We start from the raw sequence: 26,988 nt of genomic DNA, 5'->3' as shown, positions 1-26,988 counted from the left end.
AAAAAAAAAAAAAAAAAAAAAAAAAAAAAAAAAAAAAAAAAAAGTGGAAAGTAGAAGAGGTGTGGAATTTAAGGCAGTGGATTATAAAGAGATGCTGGGTGGTGAGCATCCAGCCACAGTGGGGAATGAGCCTGGCATGTTTAGAGGATAATGAGTTAATCAGCCTGAAAAGTAAGGACAAGATGAGGTGTTCTAAAAAATTACAGGACACTGAGTTTGAGCAGAAACATCATTAAAACATTTGAGTGCTAGGCCATATCATAGTCCTTACTGGGGAGACATTGTGTTTGCCTAAAAGAGTTTAGGGGGGAAGTAAAGGAATCATGAAAGCAAAGGGATCAGCCTAGTTCTGGTATTTCAGCTGAATTATTTCATCATGGGTTGTGCTAAAACCAAGATTAAGTTGAGAGGAAGGCTATGATAAGAATTCAGGCATTTTTTTCCACTATTTTCTTTTCTCTCTTTCTTTTTTTCTCGGTCCATCAGGGAAACATTGCCATTGCTGAATCTGGTCATCATGTTTAGTGGACATAGTGTGTTGTAAGTTGGTTTTTCTCCAGCAGAGGTTTCCATAAACACAGTTTTTCCAGCATCCGTTTCAGTGTTCATTTCTAAATGAGAACACCTGGATAGAGTGCAACTGGTCCTAACTAAGCTCTCCTGTCTGCCTACAGCTTTACAGCAGGCCAAATCGGCTCCTGTCTGGCATGCCACTGTACAAAGGGGACGGACAGGCCCAGGATAAATCCGCGGTGACGTCTTTGCTGGATGGATTGAACCAAGCCTTCGAGGAGGTTTCAGCCCAGGTAGGGTGGTGCGCTTGGTCTGCTTGTGGATCTGGGACCCCAGTGGGTTGCTCCACCCCTGGGTGTGAGCTGTTGAGACCCAGCGCTAGTGATTAGCCCCGGAAAGGCAGAGCCACTGGACCCCAGCATCTCATCCTGGTATTTTTCTTTGATTCCTCAAAACGCTGTAATTAATCCTTTGTTCCTTCCTTTTTTTCTCAGGGTGGAGGGACAAAGAGGCAGAACACTGACTTGGAACAAAAGTTATACGATGGGGTCTCGGCTACCTCTACTTGGCTGGATGATGTGGAGGATCGTTTATTTGCTGCCACAGCACTTTTACCAGCAGAGGCGGAAACTTGCCTCTTTAACCAAGAGGTAAGTTTGGCAGCCCGTGTCTGTGGGTGTATGACATTACATGGCACTTGAAATGCTGACATTGGATAATTAATGTTACCTATAAAGAAGGTCAAGCATAAAACAGTTCTAATAAGGGACAAATGAGGTATATTTCCAAGCAGCATAATGCAGAAAAGAATTGCCTAAATATAAAAAACTGTCAAAGATATTTATGTTTTGTATTTTTATTCTTTGTCTTGTGTATGTAGGAGGTGGAAAAAGCTGAGGACTCCATAGGAACCCTGTTGTATATTGCAAAGCTTCCCCATATGAAACACAGACTAAAAATAAGAATTATGAATTTCTAAATGGCACTTTAGAAAACTCGTCTTTTCACCAAATATTATATATTAGTATTAGCAAACGATGTAAAGTTTCTGAGGAAAATAACAGTAACTTGCCTAATATTTACAGAAGTGTATGAAGTGGTCCAACTTGCCTTAGATGTAATTATCACTGAGCAGTATGAGAGATATAGTGGACTTCCTATGAGGAAATGACTCGATTTGTATGTAAATTCATGGATCTAAACATTGAAATGCACTTTCTTGTCAACCCCAGACTCTTGCCAAAGATATTAAGGAAATGTCTGAAGAAATGGATAAGAACAAGAACTTGTTTTCCCAAGCGTTTCCAGAGAATGGTGATAACCGAGATGTTATTGAAGACACTTTGGGTTGTCTTTTGGGCAGGTTATCTTTGCTAGACTCAGTAGTAAATCAGCGATGTCATCAGATGAAGGAAAGACTTCAGCAAATACTAAATTTCCAGGTAAGACATTATCAAGAGATGTTTCACCATCTTCCAGCTACCTTCAACAATAAACAGGATCTTATCGAGGTATGATATAGACCTACCTATATACCTATCGAGGTATATAGATATAGACCTACCTTTTATATAGGTATAGACCTACCTTTTTTTTCAAAGGTACAAAGGGCAAGAACATTACAGAAAAACAAGGGGGTTGAACTCAAGGAATAGAAAACAAAGTTTGATGCTCCTAGAAGTGGAAGGTTGAGAAAATCAGCCAACCAAACTTAGGGCTGAATAGAACTTTAAATTCAACCAGTGAAGCTCATATATATGGCATATTATAATGATAATTTCCAGTTGATAAATCTGGAGTTTAAAACATAAGACCAAAGAAATATGCAGGAAGTAATAAAAAGCATCCTTTAGGAATACTTACATTCTAATTGAATTTTATTTGTAGTGAACACTGAAGATTTATAAAATAGATTCATGTAATACATGTAATTAGGGCCAAGGGGTTGATGTAAAATTCTGATTTCCAAAAAAATACTGTAAAGTGTCAAATAAACATACCACTGGCCAGGAAATGTGGAATTTTCTAGATATTCATCTAGAGGGACAAATTATCATTGCCTTCCAGTAGTTTACATTCTTAAAACTATAAACTAAAATTATCACAAACATTTGTGTATCATTTCTCTACTCACAAGAAATCTTCACATGTATTATTGACATAATAATAATATTATGATTTTTATCACCTACTGCTGTATAACCTTAGCTGCTTCTCTGACCTAAGTATCCTCAACTATTAAACCATGCCCACAGTAACTACCTTTTAGGGCTTTGTGAGGACAAAATGAGTTAAAATGTGTAAAATACTTTAAACAGTGTCTGAACCATAGTAAGCGCTCAGCAAGTTTTGTTACTGTTCCTGCAATTAATAGTAGTATTTATGATAATAGATATAGGATCTAAAACCAGTGGAAAAGTTAAATTATTTCTCCAAGGTTATTTAACCATCAAGAACTGGAGCCAGGATTTGACTCAAAGAATGTTTGTATATTTTATATTGTTAGGATGATGGCGGGGGAGTTGGAGAAGAGTAGACTTATTCAAGATATATTTGGAAGGCAGAATCAGTAGGGGAGCGTCTGTTTGGATCTGGGCAACAAGAGAAAGGGGCACTGCTGAGGAGCTCCAGGGACTCTGACGTGAGCATCTGGGGGGCGTTGGCTGACAGAAAAGACAGGTGGGAGCAGTGCCATGGACCAAGGGGCAAGACTGGGTCGTTAGCAGTACCACTGGCTGGGCAAGGATATCGGGTAGAATTAAAATACTCAGGTGAATAGTCGCAAGTCTGTGGCTTAGAAGAATGACCTGCCTTGGATATTTGCATTTGTATCTGTTATGCTGTGTAGTACACAGAGAGGAAAGAGCATTTTCCTTTCAGTTAGAAAACCTGGGGTTGATTATTTGGGTATTTGGTCTTGAATGCAAGATCTGATTGCATGTACATCTGTACATAGTATGTCTAAAATCAGCTAAACTGTTGTGCAGCTTATGGAAACTTGTTTCATTACCCTAAAATTCCTCTTGCATAAAATAACACACTGAGTTTTAATAGCATTCTAGTCAATTGGCCATGAATGAGGTGGGTTAAAAGTGCAAATGGGTGTATCACTAGGAGGCATGTTTCCCTTTTTCAAATTGCGTTCTCTGTGCTAGTGTCTCTGGTACTTTTAAATTGTTATTGGTAAGCATAGCCAGTCTCAGAGTAAAAACTGAACTAAGCATGAATAATACTCTGGAACTGATTTTGGGTAGAGGATCACGAGAAGAACAAGTAATCTTGAAATTCTCTTTCAATCATCTTCTCTATTTTTCTTCTGCCAACAAGTTTCTACTTGCTGGTGGCCAGCTCACAAACAAAAACTGACATTTCAAAATGTCTGTGCTCCAATTTAATTGAGAGAAGGGGTTCCAATGTTAATATAATTAAAAGTCAAGTCACAAACCATTTTATTTTACTTTGCACTGAGCACCTGGTATACTCTCAGTGCTCAGCGCTTATTGGAATGGTAGCCTTCATTTTCCAGTTAACTTTTTTTTTGTGTGTGTGGTACGCGGGCCTCTCACTGTTGTGGCCTCTCCCGTTGCGGAGCACAGGCTCTGGACGCGCAGGCTCAGCGGCCACGGCTCACGGGCGCAGCCGCTCCGCGACATGTGGGATCCTCCCAGACCGGGGCACGAACCCGTGTCCCCTGCATCGGCAGGCGGACTCTCAACCACTGGGCCACCAGGGAAGCCCCCAGTTAACTTTTGAGTATTAGCTCTTGCCAGACGCTAACATTATCCTATACCCAACAATCTGGAAAATGGGTAGATGTTATGTAGAAGTATGTTATCTACGTGGAACACAAGTTAATTATCACCTATTCTGTATTTTTAAAACTTTTATTCATAGACTTAAACCCAAATAAATTTCCTAGACATTTTTATAGTTGAATATTTTATTTAAAAAGTAAATAATGAAAGAATTTCTTATTGAATGAGCAGGGCAACACAAATGATTTTAAAACTTGAAACTTCCTGTTTCTCAAACAGCTAGAAGCCCACCTCTTTATGCCCTACAAGTAATTCCAGTAACTGTAAGAAAAAAATTGTGATATCTGTTATGTGTGTAGTATATAGATACCTTAAATACCCTGCTGTATCACAAGTGTGGTATTAAGAAATGGTTAAAGCCTTTGGATTTTCATTCTTAAGAAAATACCAACATCCATATGGTTATAAGCACCTCTTAAAGTCTTTTATTTAGTAATTTTTAAATCAGTCATATTCTCTGCTTTACTTTCTTCTTGGCTAGTCTCTTCTAGTCATTAGTGCAGCTTCTAGAAATGTGAACTCTGTTCTCTGTTACCTGGAGTAGAATATGATTAATCTAGAAAATGTGCTATTAAACATGTAAAGATGATATACAGGAAATACATATACCCTCTTCATTTCTAACCCACCTTTATACTTATCTACTCATTTAGATAAACGGAACTAATGTTTTTCTAAATACATGTAGGTAATAAGGACTTGACTTCTTTTGAATCTGTTCAGATGAACGGGAACCTCTTTTCTTAGGCATAGAAACAGATAAAGGTGTCATGGCTCTAATGGCCCACGTGGCCTGACCCTGAGCACAGCTGATGACACGAGCATTATCATAAGGCATAAGCAGAACCCTTGTTTCTGGCATCGTTTTTCCAGTGCTGTTCTTATAACTTCTCGTCTAGTCTGCAGCTAGGCTTGCAGATTGGTTTGGGTTTTGGTTAGTAGCAGTTATTGCCTCTTAGGACCGTATGCTCTTCTCTAAATCTCACGTTCAGTTCTATTTCTTCTTTTCTTCTTAAAGTGCATCATACGCCCACTCTTTTGCTTCAGCCTCGTACTTTGTGTTATCATGCTGCCATATACCCTTAAAGGCTTCTTTTCTTCTTGGTGTGATTATCCTTCTGCTCATGAGACAGTCGGAATTTTTGCATCGCGGTACCATACGCCCGTGCGATCAGCTCCCGCTGAAGAGAATGTGATAAGTCAGACTTCAGCCTCTGACGAGCAGCCAGCCCATCACAGCGGTTTCTAACTGATAAGAGATAGAGCTTACTGGTTGATATTTCAGGAGAAAAATTAAAAATGTTATAATTCAAGCTTTGTTCTCGTTCATTATTCCTTTTAGAATTGAGTGTCAAAAGTCTGAGAGTTATCTCCTTTCTGTACAAAGTTAACTCAATATAAGTATATTTGGACATTTAAATGAGTAACGTTTATGAATAGGCTTAACTAAGATCTTTCTGTGTTGTCTTTTCATGTGTCTTGGGTCATTGTGGATACTTTTTATCTTCTAAACTTCTGGAAGGCTTTTTATAAGCTTGTGCAAATTCTTTGAACATAAGAGAAAGAAGGAAGTGAGGGAGAGAGAGAAGGAGAGGAGAGAGGAAAAAAAGGATCATAATTATTCTTAAGAATAATATTTTTCCCCCAAACACAACAACACCTCCAGGTTGTTTTACTAGCTAGAAGTCCTTAGTGTAATATTTCTGCTGCAATGTTTAAATGTGCTCATTTATTACAGAAATAACAAGAACATTTGGGTGACCAATATTGCTTTTTATTTGTGTACTTCGTCTCCATCTGTGTTGTGTTGGAAATGCTTTGTAGAACAAATTCCAGCACTGTGTAAATTTTTTAGCACTTGTATAAATTGTTACCAATTCCTTTTACTTTCCCATAAGATAATATTGTTTCTTCTGGAAACAATTAAATTCCTACCCCTGTATATTATTTCTAAGAATGTGTGTTATATTTACAACCATTTTGAATTTCCTGTTACACATGTTAAGCCTTCCTGTTGCTTTCCTCCTTAGAATGATCTGAAGGTGCTGTTTGCATCACTGGCTGACCACAAGTACATCATTCTGCAGAAACTGGCAAATGTGTTTGAACAGCCTGTGGCAGAGCAAATAGAGGTATTTACAGCTGCCTTTTTCCATAAGAGCAAGTGCGATGAGTAGATCTGATTTACTATGAAATTCCACATATTCTTTGGAATATTAATGGCTTACTGTAGCATTTTTGTTTGTCGTCTATTTTGTTTTTAAGTACCAGGTTTACAGATTACATTGACTCTGTCACTTACTTCTGTGTGTAACCAGGAAATGTGAGAGAGGAAAAGGTGTTAGTGACAGATGCTGACCTGAAGGTGTTTGCCACCTAACAATGAGATTAGACATGAACCTCAATGACACTCGGCAGGGAGTCAGACCGTCCTGGTAGCATTACACATGAAGCACTATGGATGTTTAGAAGCTGGGAGATTACCTTCAGCGGTGGTAGGATTAGGGAAAATTTTGTAAAGGGAAATTCGAACTGGACTTAGAAGTTTGGACACACAGAGACTGGGAAGAAAGGTGTTCTAGTAAAGAGAACAGCAAGAGCAAAGGCATAAATGTTAGACCATTCAGGGCACTTCGGGAGAAAAGCAAGTAATCCTGTTTGGCTGAACTGAACAATGAACAAAGGTGATTGAGGGGAAGTAGGGTTCAAAGAGAAAATTTGAAGCAACTTATAGAGCCTGTTGAATGTCAGAGGATTTGGACTTTGTTCTACAAATGAGTGGTCAACTTTATTGCTTGCGCACTTCATTGGTTAAAACAATAAGCACACACCACAAATACATGTGTATTTACTTATTTATAAATTATAAGCAGGTACTGTGTTATAAAGCATACACACAACTGAAAATTAAAAATGCATGTGGTTGTATATAAAGGAAAGACATAGTGTTTCATTCTCATCGATCATCTTATACACTTTTGGGTTACTTTTGGGTGAGTACCTTGGAGACCACTGGCAGTGGAAAGTCACTAGGGATGTTTGGGGGTGAGGATAAGTGTCAGTGCCAACTCCTGCATCTGGTGCTTGACATGACAGCTCAGGAGGAGGGAGGCAATGGGAAGGATGTTACACAGAACATCCCATTTCATAAACTAAGTAATTATGAAAATGTGTGCTTTAATAGAATTGCATACCCTAGTTTGAGTAGACCTCTAATGGTTCTGTGGGTAGAGGCCATAGGGAATCACCTGAAATACAGACCACCTCAAATACTTCCCTATAGGATGAGATATCTAGATCTCTCTCCCTCTCTGACCATCTAAAACAGTTTGCAAAATTATATTTGAATATGTATCTTTCTGCATCCTAATTTCATCTGTTTTTTAACAGAGATCCCTCATTCTTCCCAAATTGAAAATCATTCTTCTGCGTCATAACTTCTACTTGAAAGGACCCCTTTTTATTTTTGGCTTATAATGTACCCAATCCCAAACAGAGTTTGAGCAGCCATAAGAGTGCTTTGCCTTGAATTTCTAATGTGAAATTTAGGATATGTATGATCACAAGTAACACTTTTACTGACTATTGACCGATACAACCAATGTAAATTCCAGAGATAAAAATAAATTACTCCTGATTTCGCTGAATAAATGGAAAGCAACTCAAAAAGTGCTAATCCCATCCCTACCCTCCTTGGGTTAAAGAGGTAACAGGAGCAGAAGCATGGGGATATATTCATCTTTTGAGTCGTGTCATTCTGACCCAGAACAGACCTGTTGCCCCATAAGCCTGTTGCACAGCTGTCTTCTTCAATCTCCCTTTACTACCGTTCTGAGGATTTCTTTCACTTCTCCCTTCTGCTGGGTCTTCTCTTTCCTGAGCTTCAGGTCTTTCTCTTTACTGTATTGCTTCCTTGTTTCGTTAGTGCACATCCTTACTAAGAAAGGATGCGTGCTACATATAGTTTTCAATGTTTTGCATGTCTGAAAATGTTCCAGTCATATGCTCACATACTACTCATAGCCTGGCTCTTTATAGAATTCTTGGTCAGTTCTTTATAGAGTTTGGAGGCTTTTGCTCCATTGTTTTCTAGCTTCCAGTGTTGGCTTGAGGAATTGAAAATTGTTCTAATTCCCGAAGGTCTCAGTGTTCTGAAATTTCACAGTGACATGCCTTGGGGATGGTCTGTTTCGTCCACTGGGCTGGGGGCTCAATGGGCTCTTTTGATCTGGCAGCTCTCATCTTTCTATTCTGGAACATTTTCTAAGAGTTATTTAAATAGTTTTCATCCCTCTATTTTATCTGTCTCCCTTTCTGAAACTCCTTTTAGGCAGATGCTGGATGTTCTGGTCCAATCCTACCTTTCTTATCGAGGGACATTTCTCTCTTTGTCTTTTTGCTCTGCTTTCTGGAAACTTCCTCAGTTTCAACTCTAAACTTTTCTGTTGACTTCTGCATATCTGCTCTCATGCATTTAATCTTCTCAGAGACTGGGAGGTAGTATCCATTTTTGGGTAGTATCCTGTTCTTTTTTAAATAGATGCATTGTCTTTTATAATCTCTCTGGTATATTAGTGATTTGGGGGTTGAAAGGGTTTTGGAGGGACTTTTTTATTTGTTGGTTTTTCCTGGATAATCTATTCCCCTCCAGGTTGCTTTTAATTTGTTTCCCTATTTTGGTCTCTGTCTTTCATGTTAGAGGCTTTTCTCAGCTATATGGAAATGCTTTGTTGTCTCTTCACATTTAGGATGAGAGACTGAATGGGAACTTCATGAATGGATGGGGCTTGACAATTTTGAGATTTATTGAAGGATGATCTGTGTGGGCTATTGGAGAATCCTTGTGTCAAATTTTTTAGGTCTTTTCTGTTGGTCTTTTCATATTCTCCCGCCCACCGCCTTCTGTGTGGAGAGTAGAAACAAGGCTTCAGCACTCGAGGAGTCTCGTAGGGGATCCACATTCAGCATTCAGTGGGTGTTGTCACTTTATCCCCTTGTTTTCAGTCAAGACTCAAGCCCACAACTGTGCCTGGTGCCCCTCAGTCCAGAGACATCTGTTTTACCTTCTTGAGAAAATGAACTTTCAGTCTTTCGCCAAGGGAGGAAAGAGCCAGTGTGGAATGCGGAAGGGGACCTGGGAATCGAAGTGCTCTCTAAGCAGCTTTCCACCAACCCTCCTTATTTAGCACCCGCCCCATGTTGCCCAGGGTTCCAGAGATTCCTGTTGCTTTAATTTGGTGATAAAGAAACCCTGCTAGCTTAGGATTCAGCTTTCTCAGATTTCCTAAGTCAATTCCCACGTATCCTTCTGATTTTCAGCTGGAAAATTTTGTTGGTATTACCCTCTTTTCTGTTTCCTTACCCTTGTAGATTTATGAAGGAAAAACACCCCAGAAAACAAGCAAACAAAATATTGACAGTGGTTGTAGTGGGGACTCAGGAAAGAGAAAATAAGACACGTGTGTTTCATCTGTCATTTGGAGTCCATATTCTTTTCATCCTTCAAGGGCAGCTGCAGTTGCTTTTCTTCCAAAAGCCTTCCTCGACTGCTCCAGGATTCGCTGGTGTCTCCCTGCTCTGAAGTCCTCTAACAGGGATGAGCTGCAGCAAGCTTAGTACATAACTGTATTCAGCCTTGTTTCCTTTTCTTCTGTTTCCTCAGGCTTTCTAAGCAGACTGGAAGCTCCTTGAAGGCCAGGTTGATGCCTTGCCCTGCTTCTGTAGACCTCACCCTGGGAAGACAAGGCTCAGCGCTAGCTGTCACATTCATACTTGATTCCTTGCCCTCCCATTTCACAATGGAGTAAGCGCTCTCTGACCGTGCTGTAACATAGTTTCCTCTTTCCTCGCTGCATCTCGCTTCAAAGATGCTCAAAACTGCATTTCAGAAAACCAGAACACAATCCCCTAGAACATCTTAGGCAAATACCTTTTTCTAAAGACGTCCTAAAATCATGCTTCTTCTTCAGGGTGCTATTCACCATTTCCCTTATTTGTTCAAGGAAGCCATTGTTCTCCCAACCCTCCATGCTAAGCCCTTCCAACCTCCTTACCTTTTTTTTTTTTAATTTATTTTTTTTTAAGATGTTGGGGGTAGGAGTTTATTAATTAATTAATTTATTTTTGCTGTGTTGGGTCTTCGTTTCTGTGTGAGGGCTTTCTCTAGTTGTGGCAAGCGGGGGCCGCTCTTCATCGCGGTGCGCTGGGCCTCTCACTTATCGCAGCCTCTCCCGTTGCGGAGCACAGGCTCTAGACGCGCAGGCTCAGTAGTTGTGGCTCACAGGCTTAGTAGCTCCGTGGCATGTGGGATCCTCCCAGACCAGGGCTCGAACCCGTGTCCCCTGCATTAGCAGGCAGATTCTCAACCACTGCGCCACCAGGGAAGCCCCAACCTCCTTACCTTTAAAATATCTGATTTGTAGTATAATAAAGGGCCTTCTTCACTTTTCTGTTTAATAGGGGACCATCATTTTTATGTTGCATGGAAAATGTTTTAGGTGGAGAAGAGAGGAGGAACAAATAAGGAGACACGATAATCATACTTTGCATGGCAAATTGCTTATGGGGGTTTGAATAAAATGTCATAAATCTTATATAGGCAATACAGCAGGCTGAAGATGGGCTAAAGGAATTGGATGCGGGAATCACTGAGTTGAAAAGGCGTGGTGACAAGCTGCAGATTGAGCAGCCCTGGGTGCAAGAACTCTCCAAACTCCAGGTACAGTTTTCTTCCAATGGCATTCAGCTTCAATGGTACATCTTAACTGGAAGTCAAGAAAAAATTCTTTTCTCTAATTTTTCAGGCTTTCTCTATAAAATTCATGTCATTTAGGCCCAATTTTTCTTCCAAGTAACTCTTAGAACATTTTCTGAAACTTTGATCATATTTAGTACAATAAAATAAATTGACATATCTTGAGATTTACTACAGGGCAGTCTGTGTGCATTTGTTGGAGGACCCTTGTGTCAAATTTTTAAACTTTTTTCTTGTATTTTCTTGTATTCTCATGCTTTGAAGATTTTTCTGACATTATTATTATTCCGATGGCTAAGCATAGTTTAGTTGTGGCATATTATTTTCTACTGTAGAAAATTTAATAACTGGCAATCCTACCTAGAAAAGTTTAAAAAAGGCTATCTACCCTGTATTGTAATACACCCAAAAAAATTTTAAGGAAAAAATCCTTAAGCTAGTACTTTTAGAAAGTGTATTTTCTCAAGTTCAAAATTATAGTTTATATTTCATACATGTTTGAATGGAAAAGAGACATTGTTTCAATTCCAGAACAACAGCAAAAAATTAAAGGTAGCTGAAATCCAAACAGACTCCCTGGCATCTTTCAGGAGTAGAGAATTAACACTTTGGATTAGTGTTTTTCTAAATCTGGCACTTAGGCAAGAATCTGATCTCAGGTTGGTAGGACGATACTGGGATAGTAAACCAGCAAAGTGTAGCATCTGAAAGTCAACACAGTTAATTTATATTAAGAAAAAATATGTGCGTGTGTCAGGTTTTCTCTGCACACACGCCTTATTACAGAACCATTGAGGGATTAATAGTATGAGTCCAATACAGGGTCACAAGTTCTTACTTTTGAGAAAATAAAATACCTCTTATTTTAAAAAGAACATTTTTATTTCAACTATCTCATTCCATTATCTAACATTTCATCATGTGATGAGCCCATGGCCCCGACTCTGTCCTTTTTAGACAGTTTTCCGACAGTACTTAAATGTCAGGTGTAAGAGTCAAGCGTCATAGCTGTAAATAGGCATTAAAGTTGAACTTTTCCAGATTGAGGCATTTTGGCCTGCTAAACCTTAATATGATACGTTAATCAGGTCCATATGGCTCAAATAAATTTTGTATTTGGTGTATCATCGTCCGCTAAAATGTCTTTCCTGCTTAAATAGTTATTTATTTACCCCACCACATTTGGCAAAAACATTGCCTTTTTAAGTTTTAAAGGCTTTCTGCTCACATGAAACTCCTCTGTTTCTGTAGCTCTTTATTTAAGGAATAGTCCCAAATCTGATTATTACTTAGCAGACCAAATGTTGAGGATGCTCTATTCAGTTACTCTAAAATTAGAAAACTTGAGAGCATGATAAAACTTAAAACTACATTTTCTATGACATTTCCCTCAGCCACAAGAACAATTTTTCAGCGTTTTAACCCCGCAGAAACTATTGACATCCTGTGAGCACAGGTGTTAAACGTACCTCATGAAGAGGTAGGTTTGAATTGAGCGTTAATATCTGTCTGTTTCTTAGGACATGTACGATGAGCTGATGATGACCACTGGCTCCCGGCGGGGCGGTCTGAACCAGAATCTTGCACTGAAGGGTCAGTATGAAAGGGCCCTGCAAGATCTGGCTGACCTGCTGGAGACCGGACGCGAGAAGATGGCAGGAGACCAGAAAATTATCGTGTCTTCCAAAGAAGACATCCAACAACTACTTGACAAACATAAGGTAAAAAAAAAAAACAGAGAGAAAGAAAATGTAGTTTTGAAAGCACATTCTCACTCACTGACATATATTTAGTAAAACCTAACATTATCAATCGTTTATGAGTTTCTACTCATATAAGTTACTCTTTAAAATGGTCAACAAATGTATGTTCAAGCCCACTGGCACTCAATAGCACAGAAAAATTAGAGAGTATATATTCCTATAATTCTGTAAGTGAACAAAGAATACCAACCATACCAGTAATTTTAATGATCACTGTCAGCCATGCTTTCTCCTTGGTAAACTGCAGTGGACAGGAAACCCAGGGACTCTCTTCAAAGCAGCCCAGCTTCATTCTTAACTCTGCCCTTTTCCTTTGCATCCCTCACGCCCATGTGTTCATCTCATCCTAGGTGTTCTCTCTGCTTTCCCTTGTCCTGGCTGAGAACTCCCCACTCTGCTCTGGGAATGCAGAGCTGCCCACTCAGCTCTGGACTGGCTTTATGTCTGTTACATGCATCACTTTGCTCTTCTGGTCCTTAAGTACATGCGCCTCTGGTTACCGTGGGCCTCAGGAGTTTCTTCCTGGGGACAGCAAGTGCTTTTCCTATATAACCAAACTTGGGAAGCCTGAGAGTGTTCCATCAGTGTGTACCGTAACCAAGTTCAGGTTAGACACTGCTCCTTAGTGAAGGAATGCCTGTTTAATGCATACATACACACACACACAAATTGCATTATTAGTAATATTACAAAAATAACAGTTTTGCCAGTTCAGAGACTCAACCTCCCAGATAGTGGAAATTTCTTATGAGGAAACTAAAAATTCCCTAAGATTACAGATGATTTTCATTCTACCATTGCGTAGCTCTTTGGTGGCTTATAAAGGTAGATTTGGGGGGGTGGGGGGCGGCGTGGAGAATTGTACTTGTTGCTACTTTTCCCAGAGGTTTTTGTCCAAAACTTTGTGATTTATTAAAGCCTTATCATTTGGCTTTGAAAACTTTGCTTTAAAGTTCACAGCTGGTTTTTCTCAAATCTTTGACCATAGCAATAAGATATCATCCTGAGTTATTCCAGAGGGGAAACTGGGATCAATGAGTATAAATAACAGAGAAATAAAGCTCAGTAGATGAAGAGCTCTAAAAGGAGTAGGCTGCCATGGAACACACCCCCTCCTGGCCATGAGAAGTCCATCCAAGGCTGTCAGGGGGAGACGGGGCTGTAATAGGAATATCGGCTTTCTGTGAACGTTGGGCTAAATGACTTCCAAGTTCTCTTCCAGCTTTAAGATTCTATGATATAGTAATTGTCAGTTGAAGATAATGGTTCTAGCTTCTCCTGACCCAGACCATTTCCCGAGGGAGAGCTCTGTGTGACCTTGGGCATGCTGCATTAGACTGAGTAGCGCAGAGTCTGTAAAGTGGGAAATAAAACTACCTATCTTAAGGGGTTGTCAGGAGGATTCAACGAGTTAGTTGCCGAAGTGTTCATAGGGCACCTGGCACGTAGTGTTAGCTGGCACTCAGTGTTAGCTGATGTTAACCATTCCTGGTCCTTTAGTTTCATCCGTGGTGCTGGGAACAGGAAATGGGATTACCTTCTCCCCATCTTCTGGGGATTTTTATGTATAGAAAGTAATATTTTAAAACACATTTGTAGGGTTGTGCAAGGCCTGCAGTTCTGCTGTGTGTAGGTATGCTCTGAGGGAAATTTAAAAATATGAATGCCAATTGGTGTGTGTCCAGCTGTGCTTGGCCATGAGTATTAAGTACAAAAGAGTAGAGCTCAAGCCCAGCCCTGGAGGAAGAAAAATTGTGAATGTGTCAAGTGAGGACATTGCAGGAGGTAGAGGGCAGGCAGAGGCTGAAGGTGGGGAGCGGCCTCTCATGTGTCCCAGGGACAAAGGAGGCCAGTGTCTGTGGTGGAGGAAGCAAGTGTCCACCCAGATGGTACCAGGAGGAGTGGAGAGGGCAGACGAGTGTTTCAGCAGCAGCTCGCTTCTGAAGGGCTCTGTGTTGGGGACACAGTATCTGCAGCACAGCACAATGTAGGTGCTTTGAGTGGGGGCCAGGAGAGGCCAGTTAGGAGGCTGGACCCCCATCCCACCCCACCCCACCCCCGTCTCTGCAGGAAGCGGTGAGTGCCTAGGTAAGTGGAGGCCAGCAGGGGAGGACCACTATCACCCATATATTAGCCAAGTTCCATCAGCTTCCAGGTTTGAAGCAATTTTTATTGTAAGGTAGTAAATGAATGAGTTGCTGACCTCTTTCTATCTGAAAAATTGCAGGAGTACTTTCAGGGCCTGGAATCTCATATGATCTTGACTGAAACACTCTTCAGGAAGGTTATCAGCTTTGCGGTCCTACGGGAAACTCAGTTCCACACAGACCTGATGGAGCAGGCTTCGGCTGTGCTCAAAGGGGCTCACAAGAGGGGTGTGGAGTTGGAGTACATTCTCGAGGTGAGCCCCTGATGCCGCCCCTCCCCTACAGCACACTCCCTACTGCACAGCAGACCCTTCGGGCAAGACACCTTCGTTCCTGCGATTTGCCTCCTATGACCTCGGAGGTGTCTCAGACTCAGCATCACGTGTTGCCTGTGCCCCTGGTGTTTCCTGTCCACATTTAGGTAAAGGCTGTGCCTTACTGTGAGTTCAGCTAGATGAATACCAGTTTCAGACTGGGCATGATGGTATTTGGGGTCTCGATAGTTGGACTGAAAGACTGCTGACTTTTGCTATACATTATTGAAAAAGACTTCACATGATTAAAAAAAGATTTTCCGATTTTAAATAGAATAAAAATCATAATTTTATTTTTTTTTGGCCACGCTGTGCAGCTTGTGGGATCTTAGTTCCCCGACCAGGGATTGAACCTGTGCCCCCTGCAGTGGAAGCACAGAGTCCTAGCCACTGGTCCACCAGGGAATTCCCTAAAAATTGTAATCTTAGAATAAGTGATTTGGTATTTCTCCTTAGTAGAATGTCTATACCATATATTCATATTTCTTAAATGTCTGTGTGGTTTTTTAAATTTGCAAATGTAATGTATTTAGTTCACTTACCTTGGAAAGTAAACACACCCATCCCTTTCACTGCAGTAAAGGATAAGACTGTGAATTTCAGCTGCCTGCTGGGTTCCAGGTGTGCTGCATACGTTATTCTATATAATCCTCACAATGGACAAGATATTATTATCCCCAATTTTTTTTAATGTTGAAAATGAGGGAGGTCAGAGAAGCGTACTAACTTGCCCCGGTCATACAGCTAGTTAGTTGCAGAAGTGAAAGCCCGTTCACAGTGCTTTTCGAGGTCACCATCTGATGACTTGCTTCAAAGCTGTCTTTCGCTTGCCAAAGCAAACCCCCAACGCAGGCATCTCCGACATGTCTTTAAAGAGACTGTCAGGTGCATATTTGCACACGAAGAGGACTACTCTTCCTTAATGAGGATGTTTAGCTCACAGACTGATGCTGTGTTTCTAGACATGGTCCCATCTGGATGAGAACCAGCGGGAGCTTAGCAGGCAGCTGGAGGTGGTGGAGACCAGCATCCCGACTGTGGGTTTGGTGGAGGAGAGCGAAGACAGGCTTATCGACCGGATAACACTCTACCAGGTCAGCGTCTAAATGACAACTTGGTGTAAAAAGTTGCCACAGTTCCTTTGGAAGCTCTCCCATGGTTTTAACAGCATCTAAACAAACTTGCAATCACATATTTTATTAAGTACTTTCAGTATTTGTTTCGTGATATAACACAGAAAGGTCTTTCTTTTTTTTTAATGAAAAAGATTTTTGAAAATTTAGCCTCCACCAAGCGTTTTCTGCTTGTTATGCTGAAGTCATACTATCCTGAAATAATTACAGTTTGTTGTTTTTTAATAGAGCACTAAAAAGCCTTTTTTTTTTCTTATTTTTGAGAGAGCTCTTTTTGAAAACTTAGCCTCCACCAAGCATTATTTTGTACTTTGTGTTGGCGTCACACTATTCTTGAAATAATCATACTTTGACGGTTTTAAGCGCACCTAAAGTTATATTCTTAGATATAGATGAAAAGTCTCAAAGCTTCTAATGAAACTTGGGTGCCAATAGTTGAAATTTGACTAAAAGGTAATGGGAACATTATGGAGAACTTATCATCTTTAGGGGAGAAAAATTGCATTATCTCAACTTTTGACCCAGTATTTTCAATCATTTTAGCATTTGAAATCCAGCCTTAATGAATACCAGCCCAAATTGTATCAGGTACTAGATGATGGGAAACGACTTCTGATATCTGTTAGCTGCTCAGATCTAGAAAGCCAGCTAAATCAACTTGGAGAACACTGGTTAAATGACACCAACAAAGTGTCTAAGGAACTTCACAGATTGGAAACAATATTGAAACACTGGACCAGGTAATACAGTGACTCTTTTGCAGATTTTTACATTAGTGTTGCAGGGTATTTATAAGGCTGTTGGGTACCTGAGTTGACGAAGATGTGGTCCCTCTAGGAACTTATCACAGAGTTTGGAAAATAAAGACAAGCACAAACCTTCCAGTTGGATTCTTGTATAATTGTATAAACATGTACTCAAAAATGTGGCGGGGAGGCAGGCATTATGCAATACCTCTTACCTTTGAGCTGTTGTCTCCCCTGCCTACTGACTGTACATGGGTGGTCAAGTAAATCTTAGAAGGAGAGAAAGAAGAGAAAGTTTGTTTTGAGAAGGTAAAGGTTTTCTTGAGGGCAATGGGAAGTATTCAAGAGAGGTGGGGGGGGGTGATTTTACATAGTGAAATGCTTATTTTTATGCCACCTTTATTTCTAAGAACTTTGAATAACAATCATGTAATAATTTTCTTTTTTAAAAAATTTATTTATTTATTTTATTTTCTTTATTTATTTTTGGCTGCATTGGGTCTTTGTTGCTGTGCGCGGGCTTTCTCTAATTGTGGTGAGCGGGGACTACTCTTCATTGTGGTGTGCAGGCTTCTCACTGCGGTGGCTTCCCTTGTTGCAGAACATGGGCTCTAGGGTGCCCAGGCTTCAGTAATTGTGGCACATGAGCTCAGTAGTTGTGGCTCGCAGGCTCTAGAGCACAGGCTCAGTAGTTGTGGAACACAAGCTTAGTTGCTCCGCAGCACGTGGGATCTTCCCGGACTAGGGCTCGAACCCATGTCCCCTGCATTGACAAGCAGATTCTTAACCACTGTGCCGCCTGGGAAGCCCAATCATGAAATATTTTCTAAATAGCCTCAATGTGAAGGAGTAGGAGAAAGATATTTTTATTTGGAACTTAGAGATGGGAAAGCTGAAACTCAGAGAGACTGACTTGCTTAAGGTATGAATATTAAGAGAAGGGAATTTGAGAGTGTCAACCCAGGGCATTATTGTCTCAAATCTGTTGTGTCTCCTTTTTTTTTTTTGCGGTACGCGGGCCTCTCACTGTTGTGGCCTTTCCCGTTGCGGAGCACAGGCTCCGGATGCGCAGGCTCAGCGGCCATGGCTCACAGGCTCAGCGGCCATGGCTCACGGGCCCAGCCGCTCCGCGGCATGTGGGATCTTCCCGGACCGGGGCACGAACCCGTGTCCCCTGCATCGGCAGGCAGACTCTCAACCACTGCGCCATCAGGGAAGCCCTGTGTCTCCTTTTAAAATTAGCATTGGTGACTAACACGGGTTAGCACAAAGTCAGAATTGGATGTTTACTTAATAGGCTTATTACTGTCCTTACAGATATCAAAGTGAATCTGCAGATCTCATCCACTGGTTACAGTCTGCAAAAGACAGGCTAGAATTTTGGACTCAACAATCTGTGACAGTTCCTCAAGAACTGGAAATGGTCCGTGATCATCTGAATGCTTTTCTGGTAAGCTCAAGAATCTAAAGCATTTGATTCAATTTCATTGTTTTCAGGCCTGACTTACAGGTGAAAAGGGCGTCAGTTGTCAATGGATGTACTTAGGAAATCAAGCTATAGAGAATTTGTCAGTGTTCACTCTCTGTGTTCAATAATTATGCAAAATAGTAGGGTTCAACATTGCCTCTTTAAAGTAGTGTTTAAGTTATGTTGGCCTTCATTTGGGGCAAGGGTGCGTTGCTTTTGTTTTCCTCCAGAGTGTTTAATATCACCACTCCCCTTCAAGATGTAAAGAAAACTTGTTTATGTAATAAAGTAGTCTCTTTTCTTAAATGAAGCGTCTGGCTACTCAATCCTGATTTGAACATTGCTGCTTCTTTTAGGAGTTTTCCAAAGAGGTGGATGCCAAATCTACCTTGAAATCGTCTGTTCTGAGCACTGGAAATCAGCTTCTTAGACTAAAGAAAGTGGACACAGCTGCCCTGCGTTCTGAGCTGTCACACATTGATGGCCAGTGGACTGACCTGCTGACAAATATTCCAACCGTACAGGAAAAGCTCCACCAGGTACAGAAATAATCATCGGTTTAACTGGTCATAATTGGTGTAAGCAGTATTAGATGGAAAAGTACATTGATCTGCTTTTGCTCACAAACTTAAATCAGCTTTGTCTTGGACATCTCGTCTTTTATGTCTTCCATTGTATTGCATATTAACACTATTATATATAAAATAGATAACTAATAAGGACCTACTGTATAGCACAGGAAACTCTACTCAGTACTCTGTAATGACCTATATGGGAAAAGAATCTAAGAAAGAGTGGATATGTGTATATGTACAACTGAATCACTTTGCTGTTCAACAGAAAGTAACACAGTATTGTAAATCAACTATACTCTAATTAAAAAAAAAAATAGTGAACGGTTCTACAAATGCCCTATCTATAAATTCCCTGTCTTCCAAGGGCTTCTTTATCACGTGTGTGTGTGTGTGTGTGTTTTAGAATCCTTGTCTGTCCATGTTTAAATTCTTTGTTTTCTCATAAATAAAATATGGGTAGCTATACCTGTCTCATAAAGTGGGTAGTTATGAAGATTTAATAATAATAATATATGTAAAAGACCTATAACCTTACCTACAATAGAGCTGACATTCAACAACTAGGGGAAGAGAAGTAAGTAGCTCTCTTATCTGGAAGTTATGCTTCTCTCCCCTGAACTCCCAGATATTTTATCTTTATCTCTCTTGGGCATTCATCACTGTGTACAAGGTGTAAAGATGTGTTTCATATAAATGTCTTATCCCTTCTAATCAGCAGCTGTACATTTCTAGAGGGCAGGAAACATCTCACATTAACTTGTATCTCTTTCTGCCCACATAGCAGTCCATAAATATTTTAAATGATTGCTTTTGTTCCTCTCAGTCATTACAAGCATTTGCATAAATATATGATATGTTAAGGAAGATTCAGGATTCTAAGTATGTTTTAGTGAAAGACTGAGGAAATTGGCTATGCTCTTTGGAATAAATATGAGAGCGCCAAAAATCTAGAAAATGATAGTTTGTAGTGTGGTGGTAACATTCCTGAGTCATAATAGACAGAGATTTTACAAGATAATTAATAAAATAACATCTGTTGAATGTTTTGTAGTTACGTTTTTTTTATACTCATAAAACTAGCTATAAAATAAGAATAATATTTTCGTCCTGCTGGTGTTTTGATTAATTAGGTAGTGTTTATGCAATGTTTATAGTATTCGATGTCAAGTGAACATAAGAGGACTATTATTGTTCAGTGTTTGCCTGATGTTTAATTTCAAGCTTCTAACAAGGTTAATATCCAAAAATGTCATTAAGAAGTGTTATCTCTGTTGGTACTTTAGTAGGAATTAATAGAGTTTTAGGTTAACAGGAATTGAGTTTGAATTTTAACACTTGCGACTTCTTCTATCTGACATGGGCAGCTGCAAATGGATAAGCTGCCTTCTCGCCGTGCCATTTCTGAAGTCATGGCTTGGATTTCTCTCATGGAAAATGTTATTCAAATGGATGAAGAGAGTATTAAAAACTCCATCGGTTACAAGGCAATTCATGAATACCTTCAGAAATATAAGGTAATTAAACATTTTTGTTTGTTTGTTTTTAGCTTTGCATACTTTAGGACTGTTTTATTTGAAGAAACTCAAAAACACAAGTTATGGAAATCAGGTCTGAAAGTATATGTTTCATATATAGTGACCGGGTAGGTCTACTATAGTAAGAAAACTGCTTCCCTAGTTATAGGCGTAGGAAAGTTGTCCAGTATTAGGAATAATTTTGAATAAGATTTTGTGTCATTTTAAGAAATCATAAAAATAAATACTATAATTTGTAAATATTTTATAGTGAGATTATATAATTTGCCCAATTCTACTTTCCTACCTAAAAAAATGTATATTCAATATATCTATAAATTCAGATCTTTACAAACTCAAATTCAATATATTTATACATTCAAAATGTATAAATTCAATTTATATTCAGTATTTTCATATATTATATATATTCAACTTCTGAAGATAATGGGTTATATTAATACATACCGATTGTGCCATTTGGACTCAATCACACAAGTGATAATATTAATCTTAAGGTTACTTAAGGCTTTCCAACTCCTGGTAAAATATAAGACATTTATACATATAAGCTTGTTTTCTTGTTTTCGCCTTTCCCTTTTTAGGGTTTTAAGATCGACATTAACTGTAAACAGCTGACTGTCGATTTTGTGAACCAGTCTGTGCTACAGATCAGTAGTCAGGACGTGGAAAGTAAACGCAGCGATAAGACTGATTTTGCTGAGCAACTTGGAGCAATGAATAAAAGCTGGCAAATCCTGCAGGGTCTCGTCACTGAGAAGGTGAGCCAAGTGCTCTCTGCTGTCCATGTTTCATGAAAACGCCAAGAACCGGTACACTCTGTAAAGAAAACTCATCCCACGAATAGTATGGCTACACTGGGCACACGACTGCTTCCGAAGACACTGGCCCCTGAAGGTTCTAACAGTTCTTCAGCCCTGTTCATTATTTTGTCTATGTACCCACTGCTCTTTGAATATTTCATATTGTTTTACTTTATTAAAGATGCCTCTTAATGTCTTTTTCCTTTGCCTCAAGTTGACTTAAGTTCTTTACTTGTTTACCAGTAATGGTCATTGACTTATACTTTTTAACATTCATTTTTAATCATATATACAATGGACTGTCTTTTAAGAATTCTTAATCTGGAGGAAATAGTGACCTGCCAGTAATTTGATTCTAAAATAAAATTGCAAATTTCATTTCATTATGTTTGTTCAGATTCAGCTGTTGGAAGGCTTATTGGAATCTTGGTCAGAATATGAAAATAACGTACAATGTCTGAAAACTTGGTTTGAAACCCAGGAAAAGAGACTAAAGCAACAAGAGCGAATTGGAGATCAGGCTTCAGTTCAGAACGCGCTGAAAGACTGTCAGGTAACTGGTCCAGGTGGCTGACAGGTGCCGCTACACAATTTCATTGTGTACACCGAAGAAATTTGTGGGTCCTGAGAATTGAGGATTCAGTATGGAAAAATGCTGCATTTGGTAACAAATTTCTCTGATTATGTGATTTATAGAGTTTTTCTAACTGTTAGGTTTTTTTCACCTGTTTTTTTTGTTTGTTTGTTTTTTGGTTTTTTTTTTGTGTGTGTACTACGTGGGCCTCTCACTGTTGCGGCCTCTCCCGTTGCGGAGCACAGGCTCCAGACGCGCAGGTGCAGCGGCCATGGCTCACGGGACTATCCGCTCCACGGCATGTGGGATCTTCCCGGACCGGGCCATGAACCCGTGTCCCCTGCATCGGCAGGCAGACTCTCAACCATTGCGCCACCAGGGAAGCCCTCACCTGTTTTCATAAATTTGAATTTATGAGTTTTCAGATACACTTGTACGTAGAGAATCCTTCTATACTGATCATCAGATTTAATAATTATCAAGATTTTGACATACTTGCCTGCATTATTTCTTTTCTTTGTAAAGATTTTACAGTGAATCCCAGACATCATGTCATTTTCTTTTTTAATTGGCTGTAAATGCATGAGTTTATTTCTGGAAGCTAAGTTCCATTCCATTGATCTATATGTCTGTCATTATGCCAGTACCATACTGTGTTTGTTGTTGTTGTTTTTAAATAGATCTTTACTGGAGTATAACTCCTTCACGATACTGTGTTAGTGTCTGTTGTACAACAAAGTGAATCAGCCATATGCATATATATGTCCCCATATCCCCTCCCTCTTCAGCCTCCCTCCCACCCTCCCTATCCCACCCCTCTAGGTGGACACAAAGCACCGAGCTGATCTCCCTGTGCTATGCTGCTGCTTCCCACTAGCTAACTATTTTACATTCGGTAGTGTATATATGTCGATGCTACTTTCACTTCGCCCCAGCTTCACCGTCCCACCCCATGTCCTCAAGTCCATTCTCTATGTCTCCCTCTTTATTCCTGCCCTGCAACTAGGTTCATCAGTACCATTTTTTTTTTTAGATTCCATATATATGCGTTAGCATATGGTATTTGTTTTTCTCTTTCTGACTTACTTCTAGGTCCATCCACCTCACTACAAATAACTCAATTTATGGCTGAGTAATATTCCATTGTATATATGTGCCACATCTTCTTTATCCATTCATCTGTTGGTGGGCATTTAGGTTGGTTCCATGTCTCGGCTATTGTCAGTAGTGCTGCAGTGAACATTGCAGTACATGACTCTTTTTGAATTATGGTTTTCTCAGGGTATATGCCCAGTAGTGGGATTGCTGCATTGTATGGTAGTTCTATTTTTAGTTTTTTAAGGAAACTCCGTACTGTTTTCCATAGTGGTTGTATCAGTTTACATTCCCACCAACAGTGCAGGAGGTTTCCCTTTCCACCACACCCTTTCCAGCATTTATTGTTTCTAGATTATTTGATAATGGCCATTCTGACTGGTGTGAGGTGATACCTCATTGTAGTTTGGATTTGCATTTCTCTAATGATTAGTGATGTTGAGCATATTCTCATGTGCCTCTTGACCATCTGTATGTCTTCTTTGGGGAAATGTCTATTTAGGTCTTCTGCCCATTTTTTAACTGGAGTTTTCTTTTTATATGATAGCTCCATGAGCTATTTGTGTATTTTGGAGGTTAATCCTTTGTCTGTTGTTTCATTTGCAAATGTTTTCTCCCATTCTGAGGGTTGTCTTTTTGTCTTGTTTATGGTTTTCTTTGCTGTGCAAAAGCTTTTAAGTTTAATTATGTCCCATTTGTTTATTTTTATTTCCATTTCTCTAGGAGGTGGGTCAAAAAAGATCTTGCTGTGGTTTATGTCAAGGAGTGTTTTTCCTATGTTTTTCTCTAAGAGTTTTGTAGTGTCTGGACTTACGTTTAAGTCTTTAATCCTTTTGGAGTTTATTTTTGTGTGTGGTGTTAGGTAGTGTTCTATTTTCATTCTTTTACATGTAGCTGTCCAGTTTTCGGAGAACCACTTATTGAAGAGGCTGTCTTTTCTCCATTGTATGTTCTTGCCTCCTTTGTCATAAATAAGGTGCCCATATGTGCGTGGGTTTATCTCTGGGCATTCTATCCTGTACCAGTGATCTATATTTCTGCTTTTGTGCCAGTACCATACTGTCTTGATTACTGTAGTTTTGTGGTATAGTTTGAAGTCAGGGAGCCTGATTCCTCCAACTCTGTTTTTCTTTCTCAAGATTGCTTTGGCTATTTGGGGTCTTTTGTGTTTCCATACTAGTTGTAAAATTTTTTGTTCTAATTCTGTGAAGAATGCCATATGTAGTTTGATAGGGATTGCACTGAATCTGTAGATTGCTTTGGTTAGTATAGTCATTTTCACAATATTGATTCTTACAATCGAAGAACATGGTATACTTCTCCATCTGTTTATGTCATCTCTGATTTCTTTCATTAGTGTTTTATAGTTTTCTGAGTACAAGTCTTTTGCCTCCTTAGGCAGGTTTATTCCTAGGTGTTGTATTCATATTTTTGTTGCAATAGTAAATGGGAGCATTTCCTTAATTTCTCTTTCTGATTTTTCATTGTTGGTGTATATGAATGCCAGAGATTTCTGTGCATTAATTTTGCATCCTGCAACTTTACCAAATTCATTGATTATTTCTAGTAGTTTTCTGGTGGCATCTTTAGGATCTTCTATGTATAGTATCATGTCATCTGCAAAGAGTGACAGTTTTACTTCTTTTTTTCCAATTTGTATTCCACTTATTTCTTTTTCTTCTCTGATTGCCATGGCTAGGACTTCCAAAACTATGTTGAATAGGAGTGGCGAGAGTGGACATCCTTGTCTTGTTTCTGATCTTAGTGGAAATGCCTTCAGTTTTTCACCATTGAGAATGATCCTTGCTGTGGGTTTGTCATATATGACCTTTATTATGTTGAGGTAGGTTCTCTCTATACCCATTTTCTGGAGAGTCTGTATCATAAATAGGTATTGAATTTTGTCAAACGCTTTTTCTGCATCTGTTGAGATGCTCATATGGTTTTTATTCCTTAATTTGTTAATATGGTGTATCACATTGATTGATTTGCATATATTAAAGAATCCTTGAATCCCTGGGATAAATCCCACTTGATCATGGTGTATGATCCTTTTAATGTGCTGTTGGATTCTGTTTGCTAGTATTTTGTTCAGGATTTTTGCATCTATGTTCATCAGTGATATTGGTCTATACTTTTCTTTTTTTGTGATATATTTTTCTGGTTTTGGTATCAGGGTGGTGGTGGCCTTGTAGAATGAATTTGGGAGTGTTTCTCCCTCTACAACTTTTTGGAAGAGTTTGAAAAGAATCAGTGTTAGCTCTTCTCTGAATGTTTGATAGAATTTGCCTGTGAAGCCATCTGGTCCTGGACTTTTGTTTGTTGGAAGATTTTTAATTGCGCTTTCAATTTCATTGCTTGTGATAGGTCTGTTTATATTTTCTAATTCTTCCTTGTTCAGTCTTGGAAAATTGTACCTTTCCAAGAATTTGTCCATTTCTTCATGGTTGTGCATTTTATTGGCATATAGTTGTTTGTAGTAGTCTCTTATAATCCTTTGTATTTCTGCAGTGTTGGTTGTGATTTCTCCTTTTTCATTTCTAATTTTATTGATTTTCATCCTCTCCCTTTTTTTCTTGATGAGTCTGGCTAAGGGTTTATCAATTTTGTTTATCTTCTCAAAGAACCAGCTTTTAGTTTTATTGATCTTTGCTACTGTTTTCCTCATTTCAATTTCATTTATTTCTGCTCTGATCTTTATGATTTCTTTCCTTCTCTTGACTTTGGGTTTTCTTTGTTCTTCTTTCTCTATTTGTTTTAAATGTAGGGTTAGATTGTTTATTTGATATTTTTCTTGTTTCTTGAGGTGAGATTGAATTCCTATAAACTTCCCTCTTAGAACTGCTTTTCTGCATCCTATAGGTTTTGGGTCATCATGTTTTCATTGTCATTTGTCTCTAGGTATTTTTTGATTTCATCTTTGATTTCTTCAGTGATCTCTTGGTTATTTAATAGCACACTGTTTAGCCTCCATGTATTTGTGTTTTTCACAGTTTTTTCCTGTAATTGATTTCCAATCTCATAGCATTGTGGTCAGAAAAGATGCTTGATACAATTTCAATTTTCTTAAATTTTCTGAGGCTTGATTTGTGACCCAAGATGGGATCTGTCCTGGAGAATGTTCCATGTGAACTTGAGAAGAAAGTGTATTCTGCCACTTTTGGGTGGATTGTTCTATAAATATCAATTAAATCTATCTGGTCTGTTGTGTTATTTAAAGCTTGTGTTTCCTTATTTATTTTCTGTTTGGATGATCTGTCCATTGGTGTAAGTGGGGTGTTAAAGTCGCCTACTCTTATTGTGTTACTGTTGATTTCTCCTTTCATGGTTGTTAGCATTTGCCTTATGTATTGAGGTGCTCCTATGTTGGGTACATAAACATTTATAATTGTTATATATTCTTGGATTGATCCTTTGATCATTATGTAGTGTCCCTCCTTATCTCTTGTAACAGTCATTATTTTAAAGTCTAGTTTTTCTGATATGAGTGTTGCTACTCCAGCTTGCTTTTGATATTCCATTTCCATGGAATATCTTTTTTCCATCCTTTCACTTTCGGTCTGTATGTGTCCCTAGGTCTGACATGGGTATCTTGTAGACAGCATATATATGGGTCTTGTTTTTGTATCCTTTCAGGTCTTGTTTTTATGTCTTTTGGTTGGGGCATTTAATCCATTTACATTCAAGGTTATTATTTTTATTTATTTATTTATTTTTGCGATACGCGGGCCTCTCACTGTTGTGGCCTCTCCC

General features: G+C 39.2%; 1 protein-coding gene across 1 annotated transcript in view; it reads left to right on the top strand.

Annotated features, from left to right (window-relative positions):
- Positions 1 to 26,988, top strand: part of SYNE1 (spectrin repeat containing nuclear envelope protein 1) — a 451,837-nt gene that overhangs the window by 318,411 nt on the left and 106,438 nt on the right. The window contains exons 101-114 of the mRNA XM_024748028.1: positions 675 to 806; positions 1,008 to 1,163; positions 1,746 to 1,955; positions 6,359 to 6,460; positions 10,927 to 11,046; positions 12,603 to 12,803; positions 15,073 to 15,246; positions 16,269 to 16,400; positions 16,983 to 17,179; positions 18,503 to 18,635; positions 19,010 to 19,192; positions 20,593 to 20,742; positions 21,348 to 21,524; positions 21,964 to 22,119. Of these exons, the coding sequence (XP_024603796.1) occupies positions 675 to 806; positions 1,008 to 1,163; positions 1,746 to 1,955; positions 6,359 to 6,460; positions 10,927 to 11,046; positions 12,603 to 12,803; positions 15,073 to 15,246; positions 16,269 to 16,400; positions 16,983 to 17,179; positions 18,503 to 18,635; positions 19,010 to 19,192; positions 20,593 to 20,742; positions 21,348 to 21,524; positions 21,964 to 22,119 (2,223 nt within the window). The remainder of the gene's footprint in view (positions 1 to 674; positions 807 to 1,007; positions 1,164 to 1,745; positions 1,956 to 6,358; positions 6,461 to 10,926; positions 11,047 to 12,602; positions 12,804 to 15,072; positions 15,247 to 16,268; positions 16,401 to 16,982; positions 17,180 to 18,502; positions 18,636 to 19,009; positions 19,193 to 20,592; positions 20,743 to 21,347; positions 21,525 to 21,963; positions 22,120 to 26,988) is intronic.

The sequence above is a fragment of the Neophocaena asiaeorientalis genome, unplaced genomic scaffold, assembly GCF_003031525.2.
Source record: "Neophocaena asiaeorientalis asiaeorientalis breed wild unplaced genomic scaffold, Neophocaena_asiaeorientalis_V1.1 scaffold123, whole genome shotgun sequence".
In the NCBI taxonomy this organism is placed as follows: domain Eukaryota; kingdom Metazoa; phylum Chordata; class Mammalia; order Artiodactyla; family Phocoenidae; genus Neophocaena; species Neophocaena asiaeorientalis.
Note: the sequence above shows the minus strand (reverse complement) of the source record. Positions and strands in the feature narration are given on the sequence as shown.